Genomic DNA, 24,707 nt, shown 5'->3' on the forward strand with positions numbered 1-24,707 from the left:
AGTGCTGAATTGCTACTATTAAACCTGTCAAGAGGGTGAAGAAATTGAGGCCTGTGAATGAACTGGTAACTAACCAAAGACTTGGCAGGAAAATATCAAAGAAGACCTGTTGCATGCAATGAAGACTAAAACGTGTGCTGGTCTCAGTCTGGAGTTAAGGCAACCTTGGTATTACTCACCTAACTTTGCACTTGTGACTAAAGAGAGATTTGTTTGCCTTTATTCAGGCCTGGTAATGCTGATGTTAAGTACACTGCTAGAAAACACATGCTCTCCTTCAAACCCAAGTTGAAAGAAATGTCCTGACTTACACAGGAAGCCAGAGCAGCTGATGATAATAGCTTCTTTCTGTCTTTATGATAATATTATCTTTATCACTATTTATCTGAAGTACAACTATAATCAGACTCTGAAGAATGTTTTGAAAGCTCAAGTGGATGCTATTTTTAGGTTAGATCTTGTGTACAGCCAAAGATTTGGAAAATAAATTCTTTATGGGTAGACATGGAAGGAAACGTAACATTTACTTCCACTGCAGATGTGTGTATCATTTCCACTGTTTTGAACACTGGGCTAGAGTTCCCAGACAGTATCTGTCAAAATTGTCAATAAGAATTTACTCCTTTAACTGTAATTAAATAGGCATCGTGCTCAAATTTCAAAGAATCTTTCCATTCTACCATCTGTTTAAAGAGGCCACAATCAGTAATACACAGGCTTCTGACTTCTGCCTGGCACTTCAACTCCATAACACTATGCTGAGGTAAGTAACTAAGAAAATGTGAGCTACATGGGAGATAGTGCTTGGATGGGACATTTCTTGTCTGATCCCTGCTCTCCCTGCAATACTGCTAACACCATGGCACATGCCATGGGCACTGGAACACAACTAAATTGTGTCCACAGTTTGATATATTTCATATGCTAAAGTCTAGAAGCTTAGAATTGAACCCCCATTTTCCAAAAACAAATTTAAAAAAGCCTCTATTATATTTACAGCATCAGACCTAACTAATGTAAGTCCTTGCTTCACCTTAAGGATTTGAATTTTTAACTCTCTGCTTCTTTTGTTTTCTGCTATCCATTCCAAGGTTTACGCATCTGTAAACTAGAGTGGGATGTAGTGCTCTCAGCAGAGACAAATTTTGCCCTACTTAATAAAAACATTAGGAATAAATTCCCAGGTAGAAGCAAAACTTAAGCCCTTGGGGAGAGGGGGGGGAAATATCCTACCATATCTTGGTTTAATCTCCTATGAACTTAAACTGTTTTGGAAATCAGTGATGTTGTGAGCATGGTAAAACCTCTCCACGTTTGGTTCTCAACATGGGGCTGATCTCTTTTTCCATTTACATAAAGCAGACACCACAGACTCACATTCTGCTATAGCTGTGCCCCTGATGCATAAAGAGTCTTCAATGAATTTGTTTTAGAAAACTAATACCAAGAAAATCTCTGCGTTCTCCTAAAAACTGATGAACCCCTGCCAGCAGAAAGGTGTAGGCAAAGCCTCATCATTGGAAATAGGACTCTAATAAAGTCACTGGTCACAATATGAAGCGAGCATCATCTGCATGCATTCAAACATCATCTGAAATCATTCCACACCATATTGCACTCTGCAAAGGAAATGTTAAACACACACAGAGTCACTTAATGTAAAAATATGTATGCATGTTTGTTTTTTTACCTTGAAAGAGCATAGTCTGGCTAAAGTCACTACGCATTTCATTTCGGCAAACTGCTTGAACTCTGAACAGATAAAGGATGTCAGGTGAGACATGGCTAATGATGGCCTTCTGTTTAAAAAAAATAGATATTATTCAGTTTTTTACCCCCACAGTACTGTCCACGATCAGTTTGAAATATATAAAGCATTGTGCTAACACAGGACATTTGTGCCACGTAAGACAAACTCTTATCTAAATGGAAATTTTCTCTAGTCCCCTGGGAAAAAGCAAGGCAAAGGTCAAACAACTTCCCTGGGATAAAGACGATGCACCCAGACCCTGCTGACTCTGTCCATGAGAAAGATGTGAACATGTCCCACATCTGCTCTCATGACAGTCTTTGAGAGTCTGCTCTCCTCAGAAATACCTACACCACCAATTATTTGACTTTACAGGAACTGAAACGAGATTTCTGAGAGTAGAGATGCAAGTCCTGGTATAAGCCCAGAAATTCACTGTATGTTCAAACTGACTATTTTGCAACTAACTGGCTATGGCAATTCGATGCTGGTGGCCTATATAGCATGATTGCTCAGCACCCTGGGCTGGGATGTCCCTCTATACTCTCACACTCAAGACGCTGCCTTGCTGCCTTCCAGCTATTCCTTTCTGTTGCCTTAGACCACAGTCACGTCAGTTCATGGCTTCAAGCAGACAGCACCAGTAGCTGCGTAGATCACTTGAAATACCCGTGATCTCTTTAGCAAAACACTGTCTAGCTCTGTTTCAAGATGGGACAGCCCAGCTGTCTCTGCCAGAGCACTAAAGGCAAATTCCACTTTCCTTTTAAAAAGAGTTTCTTTCTTCTCTTGCCCATACAGTAGACTAAGCTGTCGTTGCTTTCCTAACCTCCAAGCTCCGCTGCACAGCACAGAGTCTCACTGCAATTTATTTCCAAGCTATCACTCCATCACATCCCCTGCATTTTTAATTATTTCTTTTACTTCAAACAGGACGCTGTCTCTGTGCCCACCTCATTTTTGCTGATTAAGGTTCTCCTCCTTATACCCGATTAAAATAAAATCTCCCTTAAGAGTGCGAAGTTATGACAAGAGAGAGGTTACAATACATCATAACCTTGGGTGCCTTTCAATAGATTCCTTTCTGATTTTGTGAGGCACATCATTCCCTAATGTGACCCAGATAACAATGTCTAGTGGGGAAATTGAAAATATAAATGGAAATGAAGTAAAAGAATCTTCATCTAAGGGAATAAGAGAAGTATTATTGTATAACTGATTGAATGGGCCCAGAGGACTGTGTATTTGAAAAAAAAAATGCCAACGATAACAGTCATTAGGAATAACACTCTGTGCTGCTGCATTTTTTATGTGCATATACAATTACTGATTTCATTATTCTAGAGGCTTTCTTTGATTAACAATAAACGGAGGCCTTTCAAACCTGAATATGTCACTTTGATTTCATATGCAGAGAACGTTAAAGACCGGTACAATACTTGCTTCCACTTAGACAGGAATGACAAGCAGATCAAATCCTAAATGGAGGAGATAGATCAGTGTTTGCATCTGTGCTGGAACTGTCTTGCTCTTCCCTCTTTCTCTTACAGCCAGACTGAGGCAGCGCTTATACAGGGCTTCTCTGCAATAATCCTCTAGCCCTGATGACACAAGTACTGCAGGCAGCACTTACTGATCAGAAACTACTCCAAAGACTGCAAGGGGCTGCACACAGGGAAAAGCCTGAACCCAGGAGTAGGTTTTGGGGATCGAGGATTTTAATGTGAAAATCTGTGAGCTGAACAGAAGCCAAAAGGTATTCATAGTCTAACTATTTCCTGAGCCAGCTGCTTCTCAGCAACAGTACATGAAAATGTGTCTGCAGATTTAGTCCTTTATGCACTCACATAAACATAAATTCACACTCCAGTGTTTTGGGTAGTCTGTTAGGCAATGTTCAACTAATGCCTAACATTTTAATAGCAATTCACAGCAAGTCAAATGCTAGCCTGTCTGTAATGTAACAACAGCTTTCCTCCTCTACTTCTACTGAGAACACGATATAAGGATAGTTTGACACATATTTCTGGGGTTGATGCTGTGGTTTTACCAGGTCCTTGTCACTGTCCTTGGTGAAAGTCTTCTCCTTTTCGTCTTCATTTTTAGTCCAGCTGTAGGAGATCATGTAGTTCATGATTGGAGGATGGTAGATGGTCTCTGGTTGGTTCCAGGTTACAAGCAATGCTGTCCTGTTCACAGGCTGCACTTTCATGTTGACCGGGGGAGTGCTGCAAGCTAAAAAAGAAGAAAAATATATGAAACTCTCCTAAATAACACAGAGAAAACAAACAGGTAGAACTGTGCCTCACTCTAAGAGCCAGTGTTTTTTTCTTTAATGTCCTTGCCTACAGTAATAGCTTAGACTGCAATCCACTGAGACCAATGGGATTTAATACCACCTGCAGCTGCTTTCTGCTCTCCAGGGGAAAGGGAGAGAGAGAAACCATTCTCTGCAGGCAAGTTGCTTAGTTCTTTGACTTAACTTTAGTCCTGGCATTTGCACATATATTTTAACTTGATTACTTACGAGCTGTGCATTTCAACATTCACAAGTTCACTTAAATCTGAACCCCACCTTTTCTGGCACACAGTCTCCTGCCGTATGAAGGGGGTAAATAGTCTGGTGTGCTCTGCAGGCTCTGGAAATAGTTGTAACCTCTGCAAATGTGACACTGTTAGTTCCGTAAGCATCCTCCTCTTAACACAGTACATTTTTGTACATGAGAAGAAATTACTTTTCATTCCTTTTTCTACATGTTTTCCTTCACAGTCTCTGAACTGTTTGTCATTAAAATATCACCAGCACGGGAAAGAGCAGCCTTGATGGCCCTTAGCCATCCTTCTCTTAACAGGCAGGGGAACCCTCCAGCCAGCCTCCAAAATGTACGGCTTCCTGACCACATCCATAGTGGAGAGGCACAAGTTACTTCTTGCCTCAGCTGAACTCGGTGGGGAGGTCAGCACAGAACAGCTTAACTAGATGGTGAAACTACAGCTTCTGCTTCCTGGAGATGCCCAAACCCAAACTTCTCCAGGGAAGACCAAGCCCTGGCACAAAAGCAGCACGAACGCTTCATGTGATGCAGAGCACAGCCCGCTCCCAGCTGCTACAGAAAATACTTTTCAAGCAATTGAAATGTGAAGGTCAAGGTACTAATGAAGAACACTAGATGGCACTCATATGCTATCTATGAAGTCCATCATGTACTTTCCAAATACAGAGTTTAGATTTTTTCCAAGCTTTAAAAATCGTGTTTAAAATACACAATTCAGGATAGACTCTTACATTCGCTTTCCAAATATAAACTCTGAACCAAGAAAAATCACTTGAAATGATACCTAAACACATGTGCTGTGGCAAAGGAGATGGCCACTTCTGCCAGGGAAAGTCAAAGTGTCACCTACCCCATCATGCTGATACTGTTTTCTAAATTATTTTTCCCAATATGACTTTTCCATTTAAAGTCAGCACAGTCAGGTTGTACAAACTCTGTAGCTATAGATTTGGACATTATTTCACTTCTAGGGAGTCCTGGCTATACTGAAGGGGAGGAATGTCTGTTTCTAGGCCTGGAATTCCAGATTGGTCTTGTATCTCTGAAATACTCATATAGCTAGGGTTCCTACATAAAAATGAATAAATGTTGTTAACACCAATATTACCATTGCAACAGAAAAATACCCGACAAATATATTTGTGCAGTTAAAATTCACATTTCGTAGGCAGGCTGAACAAAAGAACATATTTTGCAGAAATATGCTTGGGCAGGCTTCGGTGTTTGCCCCTGTCATGAGTGGTGACGATCTTGCAGTTCTGCAGCAGATCCTTCTGCTTAGCACAGGAAGATCCAGCAAAGCAAACAAACCCTGCCGTATCTCGTAGCACTTGCTTGTTGACCAAATGAGTCAAAGTTTCTATTTATGTTGAGTAGAAGGGACCAAAACTTCATTCTGCTGTCAACCCAGCTCAGGTGCTGCGGAGCACGGCTGAGAGGGCACAGCTAAAAGCAGTCACAAGGATTTACAGAGCTTCGTGAGCCTCAGTGTGCCTCTCCATGCTCACCTCTTTCCTCTGAGATCGTCAGATCAGTTCTCACTTACATCACCGTGTATTGATAACTGCATAAATCATAGCTGCTCCCTTTGAAGCCCTTTTCATCACAGAATTATTCCTCAAAATGCTCCGCCAGCCTTTACTGCTCCACCTCGTCAAATCCGATGGGAGACTGAAGTCCATAGTGAAGGACTACCCAGACCTAGAAGTCCTACCCAGTCCTCCTCCACAGGAATATTCAGAGATTTATATAGTTAAAGTAATCATGCATCAAATTGTTTTAGAAATAATTCAACCAGATGCCCTTCAGGACAGACAGAGAGATCTACCTGAATTGCAACACCCCTCTGAACCATCTCTAAGTCAACGACCCTAGGCCACCCTAGGGAGAGGAGACTGCCACGTCCTCTATTCCACACCACCCGTCACAGCCAGCATCAATGCAATGCAGAACAGCTCGTACCAAACAGGAGAAAGAAGCAGGTATATCTGAAGGGAGACTCACAGGCTCAAAGTTAGGACACCCTCCATGACTGTGCATCCTGATCCAAGAGAGGTATGAGCACTTCTAGGCAGCTGAGTGACTGCAGTAACTTCCCTGGGACATACTGTAACAGGTTTTGACTGGGGCCACTGCATGACTGGGGCAAGCTGCCTTCACAGCCAGCTACAAGGAGATTGAATTTACAATACTGCTATTTCACAGTAAATAATGTTACAAACTTCGTATGACTCAGTACGACTTCGTTTCAGTAACTCCAAGGCACGTAGAAGAACCTGATGTAATTAAGTAATAACCTGCATTTTCTGCTCAGCCACTTCTTTTATTTTCCTTTTTTTTTTCTTTTTTTCTTTTTACAGTTTATGAATGGGCAAAAAAAAGAAATCTTTTTTATAAAATGAAACATATGGTTTTATTAATTTAACCAAACCTGCTCAGGACACAGTGGAATAATAATAAAAAAAAAGCTTGATCCAATAATTCAATTTGATGATTTAATTAAAGAGATACATAATAACATAGCAAATGCCTGAAAAGCAAGAAAAAAGTGCAATGAATTGACCATTTATAAAACAACTGACATTTTCCACAGACCTAATTTTCCTTTCAATATTCTGCGTGCCTTGTATTTTCTGTAGAAGATTAAAAGAATTGCAGGCTCCTTTTTTTTTTTTTTTTTTTTTTTTTAAATGCTAAAGAGCCTCTACTGATTTTACAAAATGTGCAGCTGAAGGACAAACAGATGCAGAAAGAGGTTGGGACAGGGAGGGAGAAGCCTGCATGTTCCTCTGGATTGAATAAGATTGCACTGAAGAGAAACATGACTGCTCGAGGAAAAAAAAAAAAAAAAGAACCAAACCCAACAACCAGCAACATTTCACACTGAAATAGCAAATCTCAGCTATTTTTAGAGAAAATATTACTAATGCTCTATTTTAAATTCAGATCCTACAGGATAATAAAAATATCGAGGGGGATTTCAGGACATCTTTCTGTGTTATAATGCAATCCAGAGCAGAGACACCTGAACTGGCTGTGCGTAGGTGCGGTGTGATGCCCGAGACTGCGCACTGCTGCCCTCCTGGAGGCAGAACAGCCTCGGGGGGGCCACAGGGCTGCACCTGAGGGGCACACATCAGCACGGACATTCACAGTACCAGGGCCATGCTGCACAGCAGGCAGCGATGCTCTGTGTGGAGCATGTCCTGAACCTCTCCAAATAAAAACCCCAAAGCTCACCAGCTTACAGACAGTCCTGCTGGAGATAACCTGATCTGGAAAGCTGGCAGGCACGCTGGCTCCTGCTTTATGGAGAAGTCCTGCAGAAAAAGCTGGGCTGCATGGGTGCATCCAGAGGGAAGCCCTCTGACCTGACGTAGCGGCGTTCCCAGCCACGTGTGGGGCTGCCTGGCAGCCTGGCTGTGTCGCTTCACTGCAGATCAGCCTGCCCGGGAAGGCCGGGGGCAAGCCAGCATCTTGGCCAGCCTTGTCCTCCAGGGCTCACTCAAGCCTAGAGCAAACCTGTTTGCCACTCGTGGACAAATGCAGCATGCTAATACGGTCCTAAACACTGGCCAGGCCAGCCGTACAGCAGAGAATTATTTTCTTCATGTTAAAAACATTCCAATGGGCTGGAACAAACAAAATTAATTTAACAACTCCACATTCATCTCTTCCATAATTTGATTTGTATGTTGTATTTGGCTACGTAACCTCCACAAGGCTTTCCTAACTGAAGCCCGATAAAGCTTAATCCAAAAGCTCCTGGCAGCTCCATTTCAGAGAGATGAAAGACAAAAAGGGGGCTTATTGTTTTGCAAAAAATTAACCACTGATATTCAGATACACCCATGACTGTGGAAAGGGCATGTAAGAGATTATAACAGCTTTTATTTACTTTTTAAATAAAAAAGCAGCCTACATTTGTCTTTCAAAGAGGGAAAAGCAAAACCAGCCAAACTTCACACGTTTCATTATGCTTTTTGCATATGCTACCTGTGGTTATAAAAAGAACTATTTAGGGAAAGTTTGACAGAGCACAGCACCTGTATTTTGGATTATTTCTTGTATATCTTCTCCCTGTACTGCAGGTGCCTCATGTGATGAATCCAGTGGTACTGGGCTCAGAGGGATTTATAAAATCCTCTAAAAATGTTCCAAGTTAGCTCTTCTGTGCATAGAAATGTCACCACTTTAAAGGCAGTTATTTCTAGCTATGTTCTTTTTCCCTCTTTTGGAAAATCCCACTCTCTCCCTCATGTCTCAGCACTACAAAACTGCTGTTCCTCTCCCTGATGCCGTGGGATATGCGCTGTGTGGTAGAGCTGTGACATTTTTCTTGTACAGAAAAGCAACGTGCCAGTGGAGTCCTCAATCCCTTGTGGTGAGACAGAGACGGGCAGGGGTCTTCTGAAGCCATTCATACAAGGAGGGAGGAAACATTTGTGCCGGGATGTGCCCCCAGCATGTTGCTGGCTCAGGATTGCTCAGAGGTAGCTAAAATACAGGGATGAGGGGCTTGTATTGCTCAGGTTCGCAGCTGATAGGCCATAAGTGAGAGGGGCTTCACTTCTTTTTCTTACCTGCTCTGGAAACGCACAGGGACTGGTGGCAAGAAATCCTGTTCTTTCCTTACAATGCAGGAGTGAAGCACGTGGTAGATAGGGGATTTCTTCCCACAAGATCAGGAGAGGAGAAACTGAGAGGCCAATACAGAGGTTGCAACCCTTCCTTTCTTCCCCATAAGGGCAATCAAGTTGGTGGCCAAGCTCTCTGGGCAGAGAGGGTGCTTATTTCCCCTCTGTCTCAGCACTGGGAAGGACCTGGAAGAGCTGGTCTGCAGGACAGACAGACCGCTTGCTGCCACAATGCCCAACTCAGCCCCAAGTTTCCCCAGCTGATTTCAGAGAAGCCTGAAAACAGCATCATCAATGCCTGTGCTATTGGCAAAATACTGCACCATGTTCACTCTGCCTGCATGATCCTGACTGCAGTCAAGACAAAAACAATGCCACTAACAGGGAAGGGAAGAAAAATACTTTCACAATATGTATCTATACACACACATATATATCCTTGCTCATTATTAACCCCTCAAAACTTCAAATAAGCCCCGAAATGCAGAAATATGGGCTATACTCCAATGAGAGAACTCACACTTGCTTTAAGTGCCATGCCAACAGCATCGTGGTGGCAGAGGTGATGCAGTGCCAGCTTCAGCTACCTTGCTCTGGTGAGGCACGATGGAAATGCCTGAGAAGAGAATGTGACCCGTGACAAACAACAGCATTCTTTTGGCTGTCTGATTCAATCTTGGAGTTCAGCGAGGGCTGTGTTCCCAAAGGATAACAAATAGACTACGAGGATCATATGCAGAGACAACACATGCTCTAATACATAGAGAAGTGCTGAGAGGCATACTTACAACATTTTTGCCCTTCTCCTTTTACTAAATGTTTGCAATTCTTTTTCTTTGCTTTCCTGTGTGCTGTTAACTTCTCGCAGTGCTTATAAATGACATTATTAATATATAAGGATAATTGCTTTAAAGAGAAGCATGTATTTTTCCTTTACCTTTGCCTGTACTTTGCCGGCAGGCATTTGCAGGCTCCGGAGCATGCTGTACACACAAATATTTGTGTTGATCTACTTCAATCCACAGACAGAATGTAGCTAGGAGACAGACTATTTATCTTCCCTGCTCTTACCTTTCACTGTGCTTCAAACAAGGTTGTTTCTTAAGGTGTAAGGGACATTGACAGACCCCGCACTTGTTTTATGAGCACACTGAAGCAACCTCTCGAGCTAACCAGCATGGGGGCACTTCTGACACAGGGGCTCTGGGCAGGCGGGTTTTGCCCCTCTGCTGCCTGCCCGTTTCCTGAGGTGAATGTACAGCCAGCGTTTGGAGTGCATTTGATTCCTTCCTGTATGGCTTTCTTTGTAGCATTTGAGTTTCCATGGCATCACAGCGACGGACCCTGTTTTACTGAAAGGCACAGGCTATGCGTTTTACTATGTTATGGTTGAGCCCGAATATTTCATAGATTTCACAAACACCACTTCTAGAGCTACAGCCTGAACCCTCAGCAGGCGCAGATCAGCCTTGCTCCATGCTGGGCTAAGCCAATGCCTGCTGAGGATCTGCCCCTGCAAGCTTTGTGTTTATATTACACATGCGTGCACACACAGAGGGTGCCTTGTGTTTAAAGTGTACACCCACCTCCTTATCTGTACAGTGCACCTGATATAACACGTGTGATCATGTTCAGAGGCACGTGCTCATCGGTGTGGGCAGCAAGAAGGAATTCCTGCTGGAAGGATGCGTCTCTGCTGCATTTACCGAAGTGCCATGTCTGGGTGAGGGTGGCTTGCACCACAAGGCGTAGGATGTACAAGCCAACAGGGCAGTCAGAGAGTCCTGGTGTGTGCCTCAGGGATGTCCAAAATCAGGGTGGGGAAGTGGCTTCCCTTTTGCAGCTTTTGGAGGCTTTTTCCTATGTGAGGGATTTGCTGCAGGCATTCATGGTACAAAGTACAGTCAACACTGAAATTAAAATCAGTACTTCTGTGGGCCATACAGCTAGACCAGTAGGTAGGCAGCGCAGAAATGAATTCCCTGGAGGGTTTAAGTGGAATAAATCATCAAGCTCCCTTACAAGTACTCAGCTCTGCTAGCTTTAGTGGCAGCTACAAACCCAAACCACGTTTCAGCTTTCACACCGAATTCCTCTTGCTCTTTTGCTGTGGGCCTTTCATAATATCTAAACAAGTGCAAGAATTACTGTTTGTTTATTAATAAACCTACTGGCACGCTGCCCACTACATTCAGGTGTGGACCCATGCTGTTCCACATGACAACCTCACCAAGGTTACGACAGGTGAAAAGAGCAGCCTGCAGAGCAGAGCTGCTGCAAGGGGAAGCATGAGGTCAAGTACATGCACCACACCTTTTTGTACCCAATTCCCTTTCAAAATGGGTCAGGCCTTTTGCTGTAATGCTTTGTCTTCTACCTGACTAACGCAAGAACCTTTGGAAGAAGCCTGTCCTCTCCTGCTTTTGCACAGTGTGCTCCAAGACAACTGCATGCCCAAGGACCAAGCCTTGCAGAACAGGACACGGATGAGGAAAGCAAATCTGAGGTGGAAAGGACGAGAAATGCACAAGGAGCAGACTGATTCCTGCCTAAAGAGATTACAGCAGCTACCCAAGGTTCATGTCAGAAGAGACTATCGCAGCAGTAAGGGAGTACATTTACTAGGAGCACTGAGGCGTAGTGGCAGCTGGGCAAGTCCACAGTGCAGAGAAGATGCAGGGCAAGCAATTAGCAGCACGGTGTTACCACCCTCAAGTGCAACCTTTTGCACCGAGTCAGCCTGCTGCGCCAGCTGAAATCCTAATAATGATACATAGATTCATCTGCACCAGCACACAGTAGTAGGGCACTGACCTGATTAAAGTACACAGTCCATGAAAGGGGAATGGAATCGGAAAAGGACAATCTTCATAACAATATGAAATCAAAAAGGAAAGGAGGAAAAGTCCGGTCATCCAAGGAAACGGGGAAGGAGTTGCTAATCTATGAGGAAATCAACCTGTAAAACAGATTCTTCCAAAGCATGAGAACAATTAAGTGGTAAACATATCATAAATTAACTAACAAGGTTCTTGTTCATTTTTTCCCTAAGATTTTTAAGGAAAATAAAGAGTATCTTTTTGCTTTAGCAATTCCAAGATGTCAATAATGTGCAATTTTAAATTTACATTTATACTGTTTTAAATTTAGATGCTGCTTCAGGTAGGAGATTACACTTATTGCTGTGCAATATTTTGTGGTCATTTAGGTCTGAATAAAATATATGCATGGCATTCTGTAGGAGCAGAATTTGTCTGCCTATCCCCCTTTTTGGCCTCCCAGAGAGAACCTGAGGGCATGAAGAGACCGTGAAGTTGTTTTGAGAGAGTTCTCGTAAAACATGGGCATTCAGAAAGCAAAACAAATTACTGGGAGCAATAACAAAGGCGCTAATTGAGGCAAACAACTTGTTCTCATTGAGAAATACTGCTGTCAGTGCTCTGAACTATCTGCCTCAGAGTGACGTTGTCACTGCGTCGCGCTGAATCTCCAGCAGAACTTCAGACAAAGCCGCAGCGGAGATGCACTCCAGCACAGCGATGCCGTGCCACGCCATGCTACGCCATACAGAAAAGACGCCTTCTTTGCAGAAAGCCCAGCTTTCTTTCCTGTTGTCAGGAGCTGTGAAGTAATGAATACCAACTAAAGTGCTTTGCTTGGGTGGTGCTGTACCTTTGACTGCAGGTTGCTGGCTGGAGCCATGTGGGAAGGAAAATCCAAGTACCTTTTGGGTAGTTCTAGTGGCACTAGGTTACAATGATCTCCAAACTGTGTATCACTATGGCTTGACAAAGAGAAAAAAGGAAAATGATCACCTGTATGCTACTAGAGAGATGTCCCAGCTGTTCGGTTAGAGTTCAAAGTTTTACTAGAGTGAATTTATGACTGCTTATTATTTAACTTAGTCTAGGATCATAATTAAAGATGGTACTCTAAGGCGAATTCCCACTGATGGGAAACAGCATCATTTGAGACTCCAGCAAAGAGTAATCAGACACCTTTGGGGAAGTAATCAGGCATCTGTGAAAGAAAACTCTGATGTCAAGAGCCCCTCACATGGGATGCTTGTTTAAGTGTTGTGAGGCTTGCAGCACGTTTAATGAGGCAGAAAGGTTAAAGGTTTTTTTCTTTCAGAGTTAAAAAACGTAAAGAAACATTTGATACTCCTAATCATGAGCAAAATAAAAAGGGCAAATATTGTTGCATGTGGGGTACATCCTGAAGCAAGGAAATGAAACACCTTTTCTTCCTGAGCTTCCATGCCTACACTCTCACCGAAGCAGGTAATGCTTTGTAAATATCCCTCTCCTTGATGGGACAACATATGAAAGTAGTAAAGAACATGCAGAGTCAGGTCCTTGAACTGGATACACTTCCATGTAAAAATTCTGTTTATGTGTCTCCTAAGAGCGATGTACACTATTAAACTGATAACTAATTAGCAATAACTCTAGCAGAGCTGCTTGAACGCTGCCTGGGAAAAGCCAGGAACACAATACGTGAGGGGACAGAGCAACACAGTCCTAAGCGACAGAAGACAGGCCAGATAAGAAAGGAGACAATTTTAACAGAGAAGATCATGTGCAAATACACTAACACTGCCACTGCCTGTTACTCACAGTATCTGGCAAGTATTTTTACAAACACACTACTCCTGGTTTAATAAGTCTGTACAGAGAAGCACAGAGAACCTACAAATTTGCAAAACTTTATATAAAATGGCACTGTAACACCGGTGAGTCCTCTTGTTACATTTTACAGGACTGGTGATCTGCATTATTTAACAGCGTGGTCCACTGTATGTCTTGAGTCTTTAAAAGTTTAACCTTCTTAAAAGATGTTGTTGCATGGTGGTTTATTATCGATCCACCAACTGCTACTATTATATAGCTGAACTGTGCACATACTGAATGGTACGTTTCAGAAATAATACATTTAAAGGTGATCCGTATGGTTTCTTGAAACAGCTCCAGGGTCAACTTCAGAATTAAGTTCAGTTCCTAGGCTCTGATTCAGCAAAGGTCTTACACATATGCTTTTAGTCCAGGCATACCAGCAGTCCTCAAGAGAACTGTTTTAAATTGGCTTTTGCCAACAGGAGGAAGGAATGAGATAAAGGAACCAAAGAAAACTCTTCTTGCTAAGTACTAACACAAAAGGAAAACTGGAGTTTCCATTCTCAAGTGAAAAATAAGTCCTCTACAGCATTTAAAATTAACTAAAACATTTTCTCCATCTTGTATTCTGGTTATTGTAAACACTGCCACTTTCCCTTATTGCTTCTCTAATATTAAAATTAAAAAAAAAAAAAAAAGGAAACAGAGGAGAGTAACCACAAAAGAAAAGATGTAACATTCACATTAGGTAACAAACAAGATCCGAATTCACTGACAGTTTTGGTTGACTTAAAACAACTTTTCCCAGAAGACATTTTATTTACCAAATGCTACCACTTACAGGGCTTTTTTAAGGAAACACTCTGAGGACTTGCATAAAGTGAGAAATAGTTTTCCTCCAGTGTATCTACAGGTTATGCCACTGGTCACGGTTCTGTGACTTGAGATAGCTTTGATAGCTCAGAGAAAAACCATTCCTGTTTGCTGCCAAAACGTTCAGATAGCACGCTTCTCAATGGACAGCCGCAGAGCTGCATCGCTCTGTGCTGCGCTGAAACTCGCCATTCACGGGGGAATTCTGAAAATTATGCTGAACATTATGCAAATTGTTCTGGGCACATTTTCCTCCAAACGAAGGAAGGCTTACATAACAAACACTACGCTGTTTTCTAGATTAGCAATACTGCCCACAGACTTAATAGTGTGTGACAGAAGAAACAAATTGCAAAAATTCACACCGACAAACAAATCCAAACTTCCCCTCCAGAGCTGAAGACCATCACAAACCATACCACCTTGCAGCAAGTAAAAGACACATTTTCGTGACCTTGCCTTCTTCCACAACACACAAATGGAAGCACAGGAAAAGCGTACAGGAGCCAACATGTGGCAGCCATTGGTCACATTGCTTAATGCCATGGAAAGAAAGCACTGAGACGCAACCATGAGGTGTGCAGAAGAATCTGCATAAAATAAATTTGTTATGCTAACCCTACGCTCTTGTATTTGTATGCTAGACTGTCTGGCTGAGAGGCACTCTGTGCATCCAGCTTCTCAGTACTTTTGCATGAATGACACTATATAAAGAGGTACTGTATTTACTAGCTGAATAAACAATAGGTTTTGCTTTCACTCAAGTATTATGACTTCAACTCATTTTATTTATATGTCAGTAGTTCAGAATGTGCAGTAGACCAGGCACATCATCACTGTTCACCTTTGTCAAAGAAGGGGCCAGAAACATCCACGTTGTTATATCTCTAGAACAGCTATAACTCATCCCTGTAACCTTTGGAGGATACGCTACAATCCATTTTGTGTTAGTAACACTGCAGCAACCTATTTATTTTTAAGTTCATGAAAAAAATGCACCTATTTTCAGTGTTCCCTGGTGTGCACACAACCCAAAAAGTGACAAGTTGACAGAGCTGGTACAAAAAGACTGGCTGCCCAACCATTAGCCTCCTATAGCAAAAGCTCGAGGGAAAAAAAATCACTGACTTCAGCATCGTCCCTGCCATTAGATGGCACGCTGAACGTTGTCACATCACTGGAAGAGGGGACACGCATGGTCCCTACCTAAGAGTCTCTGATGAGCACATTGCAAGCTCAAATTCACAGGCAGCCATGAGTACAGAGCATTACAGTACCTGGACATGTTGGGAGAGGATCCAGAGAGAACAATCAAAGGAAACCAGTCCACAAGCATGTAAGTTGTTAAGCACCCAGGTACGAAGCTATCCAAACATGGACTAGTGCTTATGAAGCTCTCTTGATCCAGTGGGTTGGCTCACATCATGTTAACTAAACCATGTGCACTTGTCTGAATCTGGGTCTTAGAGTCCATAAGGAGCAAAGTCAGTGAGAATCTTTCCAGTTACTTCCAGTGCCCTTTCAATATCAACACTTCCAAGTTCAAGATCAGCCCATTAACTACAGACCTTAGCATTTCTAATGCCCCTAATTGTGGGTTTGAGATCTTTACTGTGGGGGTGAAAATCACTCAGAACATTTTTATAATCTTAAAAACCTTCCAGTGAGGTGAGGAATATTCAGGCATGTGGCCAAAACAGTAAAACCTTGAATATTACACCACATGTACCAGAGGGTACCTTGGCTGCACTCAAAATAATAACTAGAGAGTTTTGTCACTTTTAACATAACGTAACCTATTAACTTTCATCACTGTTCTGGGCAGGTAACAAGTACACAGGATATAACTGAAGAAATAAATATTGACACATGTTGCTGTTAAAACACTGATTGAAAACTGCAGACCAGAGCATCAGAGCATAGCAGGGTCTCTTCATTCCCAAGATCTCCTTCTCACTTCTGATGTAAATTTTCCGTCCCAAGGCTGCCTTTAATATACACGAGGTTTGTGTACGTGTATACTATATATATAAAAATAAGCGCGCTCACAGAATAATGAGCCCTGAGAAATACTCTCTTTCAGCACTCTCGTGGGAGGGTGAGGCTGCTGAACGCAGCTGTTTTCATGATTCACATCTCAAACTACGCTCTATGTGCCTGGCCAGGTGAAAATGCCAGGTACGCAAGGGCAGATTGTAAATCTGCTTAGTTGTTTCCTTCTGGCAAACTGCCCCCTCTTCTTTTACCTGTACTCAGGACTGGTTAAGCACCAAGCACTTTTCGAGACTGAAGACTGGGAACTACATGTCATTCCTCCTACCTATAAATAACAGCAGTCAATAAAATAAAGGGAAATAAAGGTAGTAAATGATATTTATTTCTAGTCTTATTTTATCCGGTACACATTTCTCTCAGAATTTTTGATGTGCTCCTCTAGCCAGGGCTGTCTGTGCCAACGCAACAACTGCAGCCTCCCTCCCACCCCCCTCCATCCAGCTCATTATCCAGTGTCTGACAGAAGCGAGCACCAGCTGCTCTACAAAAAGGCACATGAAACACTTCAGCAAGACATTATAAAATCACCTGTCTGTAAGGAAGAGGGTTTTTGTCCCAGCCACCATTACCAAAAGATTGATACAAACTTTTAATTAAAAAGGTCGGCAGTTCTTCAGAACTCCTGATACTTGTAAAAATGAAAACCATGACCACATCTGGATACCCTATTTCCATTCAAACACCCAATGAGTCACTGCTAACGGGGCCAAAATTTTACTGCTGACCCTTTTCATTAGCATTTCCTATTTGTCAGGCATCTCTAAGGCCCTACAACCAGTTGGCAGAAACAGGGACATAAGCAGTTTGGGACTTGCAGATTCTGGGGCTTTATCACCATGGTACCTCATGACAGTGAGTTTCATAGGTAACTGTAGGCACACACAGGACTAGTTAATTTATTAACAGATACCAACAAAGCATACCTGCATACACTGCATTATTTCTTTGGCAGCTCGCAGCTATCCTCAGCACAATTTAATGACAAAGCAGACAAAAAAAATCTCTCGTTAGTCAAGTGCAAAATTCATAAGCATAATCTACCTTTGGAAGCTTCTGTGCCGAGTGGATTTTCCAAGATGTCTGTCATATCTTGGCTCCAAGCATCCTTCACAGCAGACTTGGACACCTTCCTGTTGTTCAGGCTTTGCTGTGGTCGGAAGTTATTCCTCAGGTACTCCACGGACTTGACATGGTCTTGTTGCTCGGTGGTGAATATGGAATAGAAAGCCTCCAGCTGACCACAGCCATCATGGCAAGGAAGAGAAAGGACATTAATTAGAAAACAATGTGGTGAAATCCGGGTGGTTGATAAGAAAGTAAAATGGGAGGAAGTGTTGATGCCAAGACTGATAAACCATGCGGGAAGTCGGGCTGCCCACTGAAATCACTGCCAACCGCCTTATCTCAGCACAGGGCTTATCCTGCCCAGCAGAAGAGAAGACCTTCGATCAACTCTCTGTTGTCTGTCATGGGCAAGGAAATGTTTGCCCTTTAGACCCTCTGTCTGGATGGATTTCATGTGCGACAGCCACGCCAAACCCTCCTCAATGCTGGCACCGTTTTATTTCAGAGTATCATGCCAAAAAATGTTTCCACCCCAAAAGCCCTCTCCAGGAGAGGGTGACGTTACCTTAGCTCTGAATCACGATGCCTAGCTGCCAGGCTGAGCGAGCTCCATGGCCAGCTCTCGCAGCACTGTTGCACAGAGGTCACTGCAGTTGTCCCAGCATTATGGGACCAGCCCCCAAACCCCCGAGCTGACTTGCCCAGGAGCAGGTCAGTAGCAGAGCAGCACAAGCTGAGGGCTCCCATCTCCAAGCACCCTTACCTCCCTACCAGCCACTGCTCCCTCTGATACCTAACTACAGGGTGAGAAAAAATAACATAATATGGTCACAGCTAGCACATATTCCCCTGGGAATAAGTTTCCTTAGTCGTATTCAGATCTGAGCTATTTTTAATAAAATGTATTAACCTGTGAGAAAGAACTGTAATTGGAAAACTTTTCCGTTAGTTTGTATCTCAGCACTTCCTAGAAGGAAATTTCTAGCAAACTAAGGTGAAAATATTTTCAGCTAATGTTGTTCTCACAGCTATCAAGGTCAGCATAGCATTTACTAATAGCTTGTTATCGTTCAGGTCAAGAACTAGAATCAGTTATGTCGCTGCTGGAAAGGTTGAGGAAGACAGAGCAAAGAAGGACTCACTGCTGATACTGTTTACATCAATTACATATATTGATGGTATGGATTTGGGGAATACAGAATCTGTATTCGACTTTAAAAAGGGACTTACACAACACTCATAGTTTAATAGGTCACTTTGAAAGCTACATACTTTTCATTACGTGCATCTGCTCTAAAAGCTATGGAAATGAATGCGAGTCCTGAAGTTTGCAACTGGGAAAAATTATCATTGTAGCCTCAGCTGATAGTGCTGATAACAATAATCAAAGGAAGCTGCAACGGAGCAGCTAAGCATCCTCCACTGAACCAAGAGACACTCGCTATCGATATTTAATTTCCCTTCGAACCAGTAAACAGAAACTCCCTTCTGCTGCTGCCATCCAGTTTGCCTGTTCTGCTGGGCCTGACAATTCCTGTTACTGGGCTGAAATTGGTAAAACTTCTCCAACCCCCAAGGCAAGAGAGAGTCAATTTGTACACTTCTCATTTCAAGAGTCAGTCTCCCTGGAGCGGGGAGGTGTGCTGGGCTGGCTAATGGGGAAACGTATGGGAACATTATCACTGTGAGCAGCACATGGACAACAGGAGGGAGAAAGGATGGACCTCGCAGTGCAGAGCCTGTGTTTGGCAGATCTGTGCTCAGACACAAAGACGAGGGAACTGGGTCTCCTAACAGGCAATCACTTCCAAGGTAACAGGACAATTCAGGCTTGTACATTTTAAGTAGCAGCCTCCCCCTCTCCCTAACATTACTGTGCAAGCAGGAAGCTGATGCAGAGCGAGGGGAGGCGAGCAGCAGGGAGGGCTGACAGCTGGTGACTGGTTCCCGTCACAGGCAGGGTACCCAGGTGCTGCTTCCAGCCTTGTGTGCACTGGTGGTGGCATTTGGATTGGATTTTTTCTGCATCTTAGATGAATGCCCTATTCCCTGGTTCTCAGCTGTAATCTCCTCTCTGATTCTTTAGAGAAAGATCTTGAAAAATCTTGAAAACTATTTCCTAACTAGCATAATGTGGTCAGAAGCAATGATAGGCTAAATAAAAGTGGGTAAAGGGACTATCATCTTATACTTTTATCTTAACAAAGAAACAGGATGATCCTGCTAAGCCCTATGCACTCCCAAGACATTGCATGTAGGCACTGACCACAGCTGTATAAATATTTACCTACCTTTTTCCCTTCATGCTCTAGAACCAGTTTTGATGAAGCCAACTAACAGGCCTTAAAATTACTCCCTAGAAGTTCACGAACTGGGTACCAACTGCTCCTTATCAAGTCAAGTCTCTAAGCTTACACTTCCATGACATTAATTGAATTTTTAAACTTTCAGTGAGAATTTCTAAAATATTTTCTTCTGCTGTGCTACCTTGGGGAGGGATAATTGCATTTTAACAATTGCCAATTCAAATGTGATTTTTAACCTTCCCCTTTTTATGTGGTGAAGTATATATAAGTCATTTCGACTTCATTTTTACTATAAAAATATTATCTACCACAAATGAGAAATTAATTGATTTATAGCTGGCAGGAAAAAAAAAAGAAGAGTCACAGTCAAGGAGCTACATTCATGCTCTTCAAGGAGTACAAGAGCTCCTGTTCAGAAGAACAAATGAAAAGCTGTTTTAAGACTGTTATAGATAGAGAGAAACCTGATCTAAAATTCCAAGTCATGTAATTACAAACCATTAAAGCCTGATGCGCCCGGTTTTCTAAGGGCTGGATATATAAATGGCAATTAAAAATACTAAAACTGTTATAAGCACAATGAGATACTCTGAGGTATGCATTATGAGAGATAATGCCATGCTTTGGGTCATTGAATGCACTTAGCTTGACAATGTATCTGCAGGGTGACACGGCTTGTCCTGTTTTGTTGTCTAATTATCGGGGGAGATGATGATGATGGAGCACTGAGAATAAAATAGAGAAGCCTCCACAAATGGACCACTTCAGTACTGTCCTTTTTACAGCAAGGTATTTTGCACAAAAGCAAGGATTTAATTGGAACAGCAACAAAGCTTAAACAATATCACTTTCCTCCTCTGGGATTACAGACTGCTTCATGGGGTTTGTGATAAAGAAGGTTAAACTGTGGCAATGGATTATACTGCACTGTTTCTGTTAGAGGAACAAATAATAATCATAGCAATGGCAGGGTGGCAGGCTCTTAAAATACACCCATCTAGAACTGCCAAGGGGAAGAATACTATTATTTATTCCACATGTGTTGTAGTATCAATGAAAGTCTGTCTGCACACAGAATACCCAGCTCTTCAACCACACACACATTCATAAAGCAGCACAATGCCAAATTTTAAAGGCTTGGCTTGGCACAGTTACTGCTCTACAGCACAGGAAAGAAGCTCTGCCAGGATAAAGTACCTTTATACCACAATAGTGATAGCCATAATTGGCATTTAGCAGTTCATTTGCATTTGTTAAAACAGAAAAAGAAGAAAAAAGTCCATGACCCACTCGATGTGTATACAGGGTGGTACGCAGGGTATAAAACTGAGTGTGGGTCAGGCCTCACAGCCACCCAGTAGTAAACAGTAAAGTTATTGATGTAGTGAAAAGCTACAAGGGCTTGCAAGTATCCTGCAGGCAAGGACAGAATTCAAAATGATCTTGACAATCAGAGAAACAGCCTGAAAAAAACAAAGGGTCTGATTCAACCGCGACCATGTGCAAAAAAGTCCCACGCTTCGGCCAGAATCGTCGCCTGCGCGAACACATGATGTTCAGCAGCACTGCTAGAGAGTGCTCTGGAGAGAGCAGCTAGCAAAAGGGTTCCTGCTGGCCACCAGCTGAACACGGGTAATAACATCGTGCTTTTGTGAAAAAGGTGAAGTCAAACCAGCACAGGTGGCTCGACACATGGCATGTCCCTCAGCCTCAGGGGAGCCCAGCTGAAAGTGCTGAGACCTGAGCGTTTGAACATGGCACTTCAAAAAAACATGAAAGGGTCTACAGGAGAAGCAATGGGATCTAGAAAACATGGAAACAAGCCTGGAGTGGGGACACAGCAATCGCCTTCTGCCGTTTTGAAATCCTTGAGAACCAACATCTGTCAGTCAGTCACAACCACCCCGTGAACTACCCACTTAGGGTTGACAGAGTTAATGTATTTAAGAGCTTTGCTTTGATAGCTTAAGACAGATGAATAAAGGAAGGACTAATTTCAGCAGGATGGTTTTCTAAAGATGACAATCTTAAAATGTCAAAAATGCTCTTAACTAGTAAACATTTGACTGCATTTATCCATTACTTTATTGGGAGCATTCTTCTCCAGACAAATCCCAGACACTGCGTCTATTTGCATTAAAAGCTGCTATGTGCTAATTTTAAAGATTTGTGTACCAGCTCTCTAAGCACATAATGGCAGCTTTACTGTGTTACAAAAACAGTTAACCATGGAGAATTAATGGAAACACGTCTTTTCTAATGTAATTAGTTCAAATTACTAAATCTGAGCAGAACTGAAATCACTCACTTTACTTTGAAAAGAAAGTTTCAATTAAAAAGAATAAAAGAAAACTGCATGTAAATATTTACACCACAGCTTAATTTAATCTTAACAAAAACAATACCAAATAAATCATTGAAAGGAAACTAGGTTTCATGTTGTACTGTCTTCTTAAGACTGATGGCTCTTGCTCAGAAACAATATTACTGAAGAAAAAAAATCACCAACACTTCCTTTTTTGTCAACAGAAACTTTTTTGTTCTCAAAATTAAAACATTGGGTTTTGAAAACACTGTCTGAAAGAGAGCAAATCAAGAGATTCCATGGACAAACTAAACACACCTGATGGTAAGAAATGGGAACAGGCTTCCGAAAAACAATCCACTCCACGATTTCGCTGCATGGAGGAGTCGTCAGGGAACCTGCGTAGCGGTAGTAACTCCCCAGCGATGCCGGCAGAAGGTCCCTCAGCACAAAGGGATCCAGAAAGGTCTCCTTCTCTGCGGGGGAAGATTGACAAGTAAAATTACACTTTATTTTTTTTTTACGTGTCTTTAAAACAGACATCACATTGATAGGCAGCCTAGCAAGGTGTAATGGCAACAACATATTTTATCATATATATATATAATGAAGGATGGAAACACCCTATCAGGAAGTCTCTGTAAAGAGTTGATGTGTTGATTATTATAAGAGCAGCCAAAATGCTAGTCAGTCCTATACTGCTCCTATTTAGAAGGCGTGCAGGTGTGAAATGCCCTTGTTATCCCACTGCTTTATGCTAGCACAAAAATAACACCGTATTCAGTGGCTTCAGCACTCAGTAAATTGCTCTTCAGCTTGATGGCAGTGAGTGTTTGTCAGAGCCTCGAGGGAACAAAGCTTCGTCCCAACAGTCCTGCTCATTGCTGCCTGACCAAAGAGCACCGTGTCACGTCCCCGTCCCGTCCCCACCAGCAGGGAAAAGGGATGCAGGAACGCAGTCAATCCCCCTGTGGGCTGCCAAGATGGCCAAGGCAGTGGCCAGCCAAAAACGTCTCCAGGAGCTGCCAGGGTTGAACCGAGGGGAAGGGCAGCACGGCAGCAGAGCATCTGTAAAGCCAAGCTCCGGCTCAACGTGGTGCTCAGAGCAGCATCCAGACAGTGCCTCTATGGGATTGCCTGCACCCAGCCACACGGGCAATGCCAGGGCTGCTGCTGGATGCAGTTGGCACAGCACCACAGATGTGTCTCAGAGGTAAAAACACTCTTCCTCCTCATCCAAGAAACTCCTTCCTGCGGTCTAGCAGGCTGGGGGATGAAGTCTTTCCTCCAAGAAGGCTCCTTGAACAGCCTGAAATGCAAACCTATGCACTGAAAGCATTTAGCTTCAAGTAACAGTGACAAGCTGGTAATATTTAACACTGTGAAGAAAAATAAATAAATGAAAGGAGGAAACAGCTGCAGGCAAGACAATTTCCCTGCCATCCCTGAGTATTTATCCTCTGCAATTTATGTTGACTCACAGGCCGAAGCTCCCTCTCAATCTGTGCAAAGGTGCTCACTGCCTCAGGGCATGCTGACACGCGAGGCTCTTCCATACATCGCAATTCTTCACTTTTTATATTCTTCATGCTTCAAACCCAAGTCTACCTTCAGGTAGCAGGAACTCTTCTCTTTATGCCCTGCCAGAGCTGCTAAGCAAGTCTGCAGGGTGCAGAGGTGGGCAGGTTGATGACCAGCACACACACTGTCACCAAGTCAGAAGGAAATGAATATGGGTGAGGTCTGCAGAATCCACTTCCACAGACCCCACAGTTTTCTAGAAGTCTTGATCAAATCAAGAGGTTTGCCTATAGCTCTGAACAGCAGCATGGTAAACAAGGGGATTCTTTTCCTCCACTCCTGCTGCAAGGTGCAAATATATGATGATTTCCAAATGTCTTCTGTTCTTCTGTACATTACCAGCAGGCATGGAAACTTTTTGCAGCCTTCGGTGTTCCAAAATATGAGTGATTCTATTCAAGTCAAAGTACACCACAATTTCTTCATTAGCAATTTCTCTCCTAATCCAAGCAGGTATGAAGGACTTTTCCACCCACAAGAAGGAAAGAAAGAAGAAAACATTTTCTCTTCATAGCCTATCTTCAGAAAAAAGTGTGCTTAGATAATAAATAGTAAAATATATATGATTGGCCAAAGTTCAGAGAGAACTAATCAAGAAATCATAATCACAGCAAAAGGTCGGATTTAATTTGATTTCCAATTAAAAACTCATCGGCTTATTTTTATACAGGAAAAATTGGTTAGAAAAATTGCAAACTCAGTCAGAGGAGTTGATTTTGAAATTTAGCAGGCATACAGCTCAGCTCCAGAGCAAAATGACATGTTTCTATTTAAGAAACTCTCTCTCTGTGGAAGTCAAGCACAGAGTGGACTGCTATGAATCTGAAAGAGTATTTGAACATGCAAACATCCTCTTCATGTTAACAGCCAATGACTATAAATGAAATAGATGGGAGGTTCGGGACATTTTGAAAACAGATTTCCCCTTGTATCCATTTTTATTGAAACATTTATGAAATAAGCT

At 42.6% G+C, this 24,707-nt stretch overlaps 1 protein-coding gene across 3 annotated transcripts in view; it reads right to left on the reverse strand.

Annotated features, from left to right (window-relative positions):
• The window catches only part of PTPRG (protein tyrosine phosphatase receptor type G), a 398,462-nt gene that overhangs the window by 76,973 nt on the left and 296,782 nt on the right, over positions 1 to 24,707 (reverse strand). For all 3 annotated transcript variants that reach the window (XM_068694010.1, XM_068694009.1, XM_068694011.1), the window contains 4 exons: positions 22,481 to 22,638; positions 17,528 to 17,720; positions 3,801 to 3,985; positions 1,691 to 1,799 (listed from right to left, as the gene is read on the reverse strand). In XM_068694010.1, the coding sequence (XP_068550111.1) occupies positions 1,691 to 1,799; positions 3,801 to 3,985; positions 17,528 to 17,720; positions 22,481 to 22,638 (645 nt within the window). The remainder of the gene's footprint in view (positions 1 to 1,690; positions 1,800 to 3,800; positions 3,986 to 17,527; positions 17,721 to 22,480; positions 22,639 to 24,707) is intronic.

This window comes from Anas acuta, chromosome 11 (assembly GCF_963932015.1).
Source record: "Anas acuta chromosome 11, bAnaAcu1.1, whole genome shotgun sequence".
Lineage (NCBI taxonomy): Eukaryota > Metazoa > Chordata > Aves > Anseriformes > Anatidae > Anas > Anas acuta.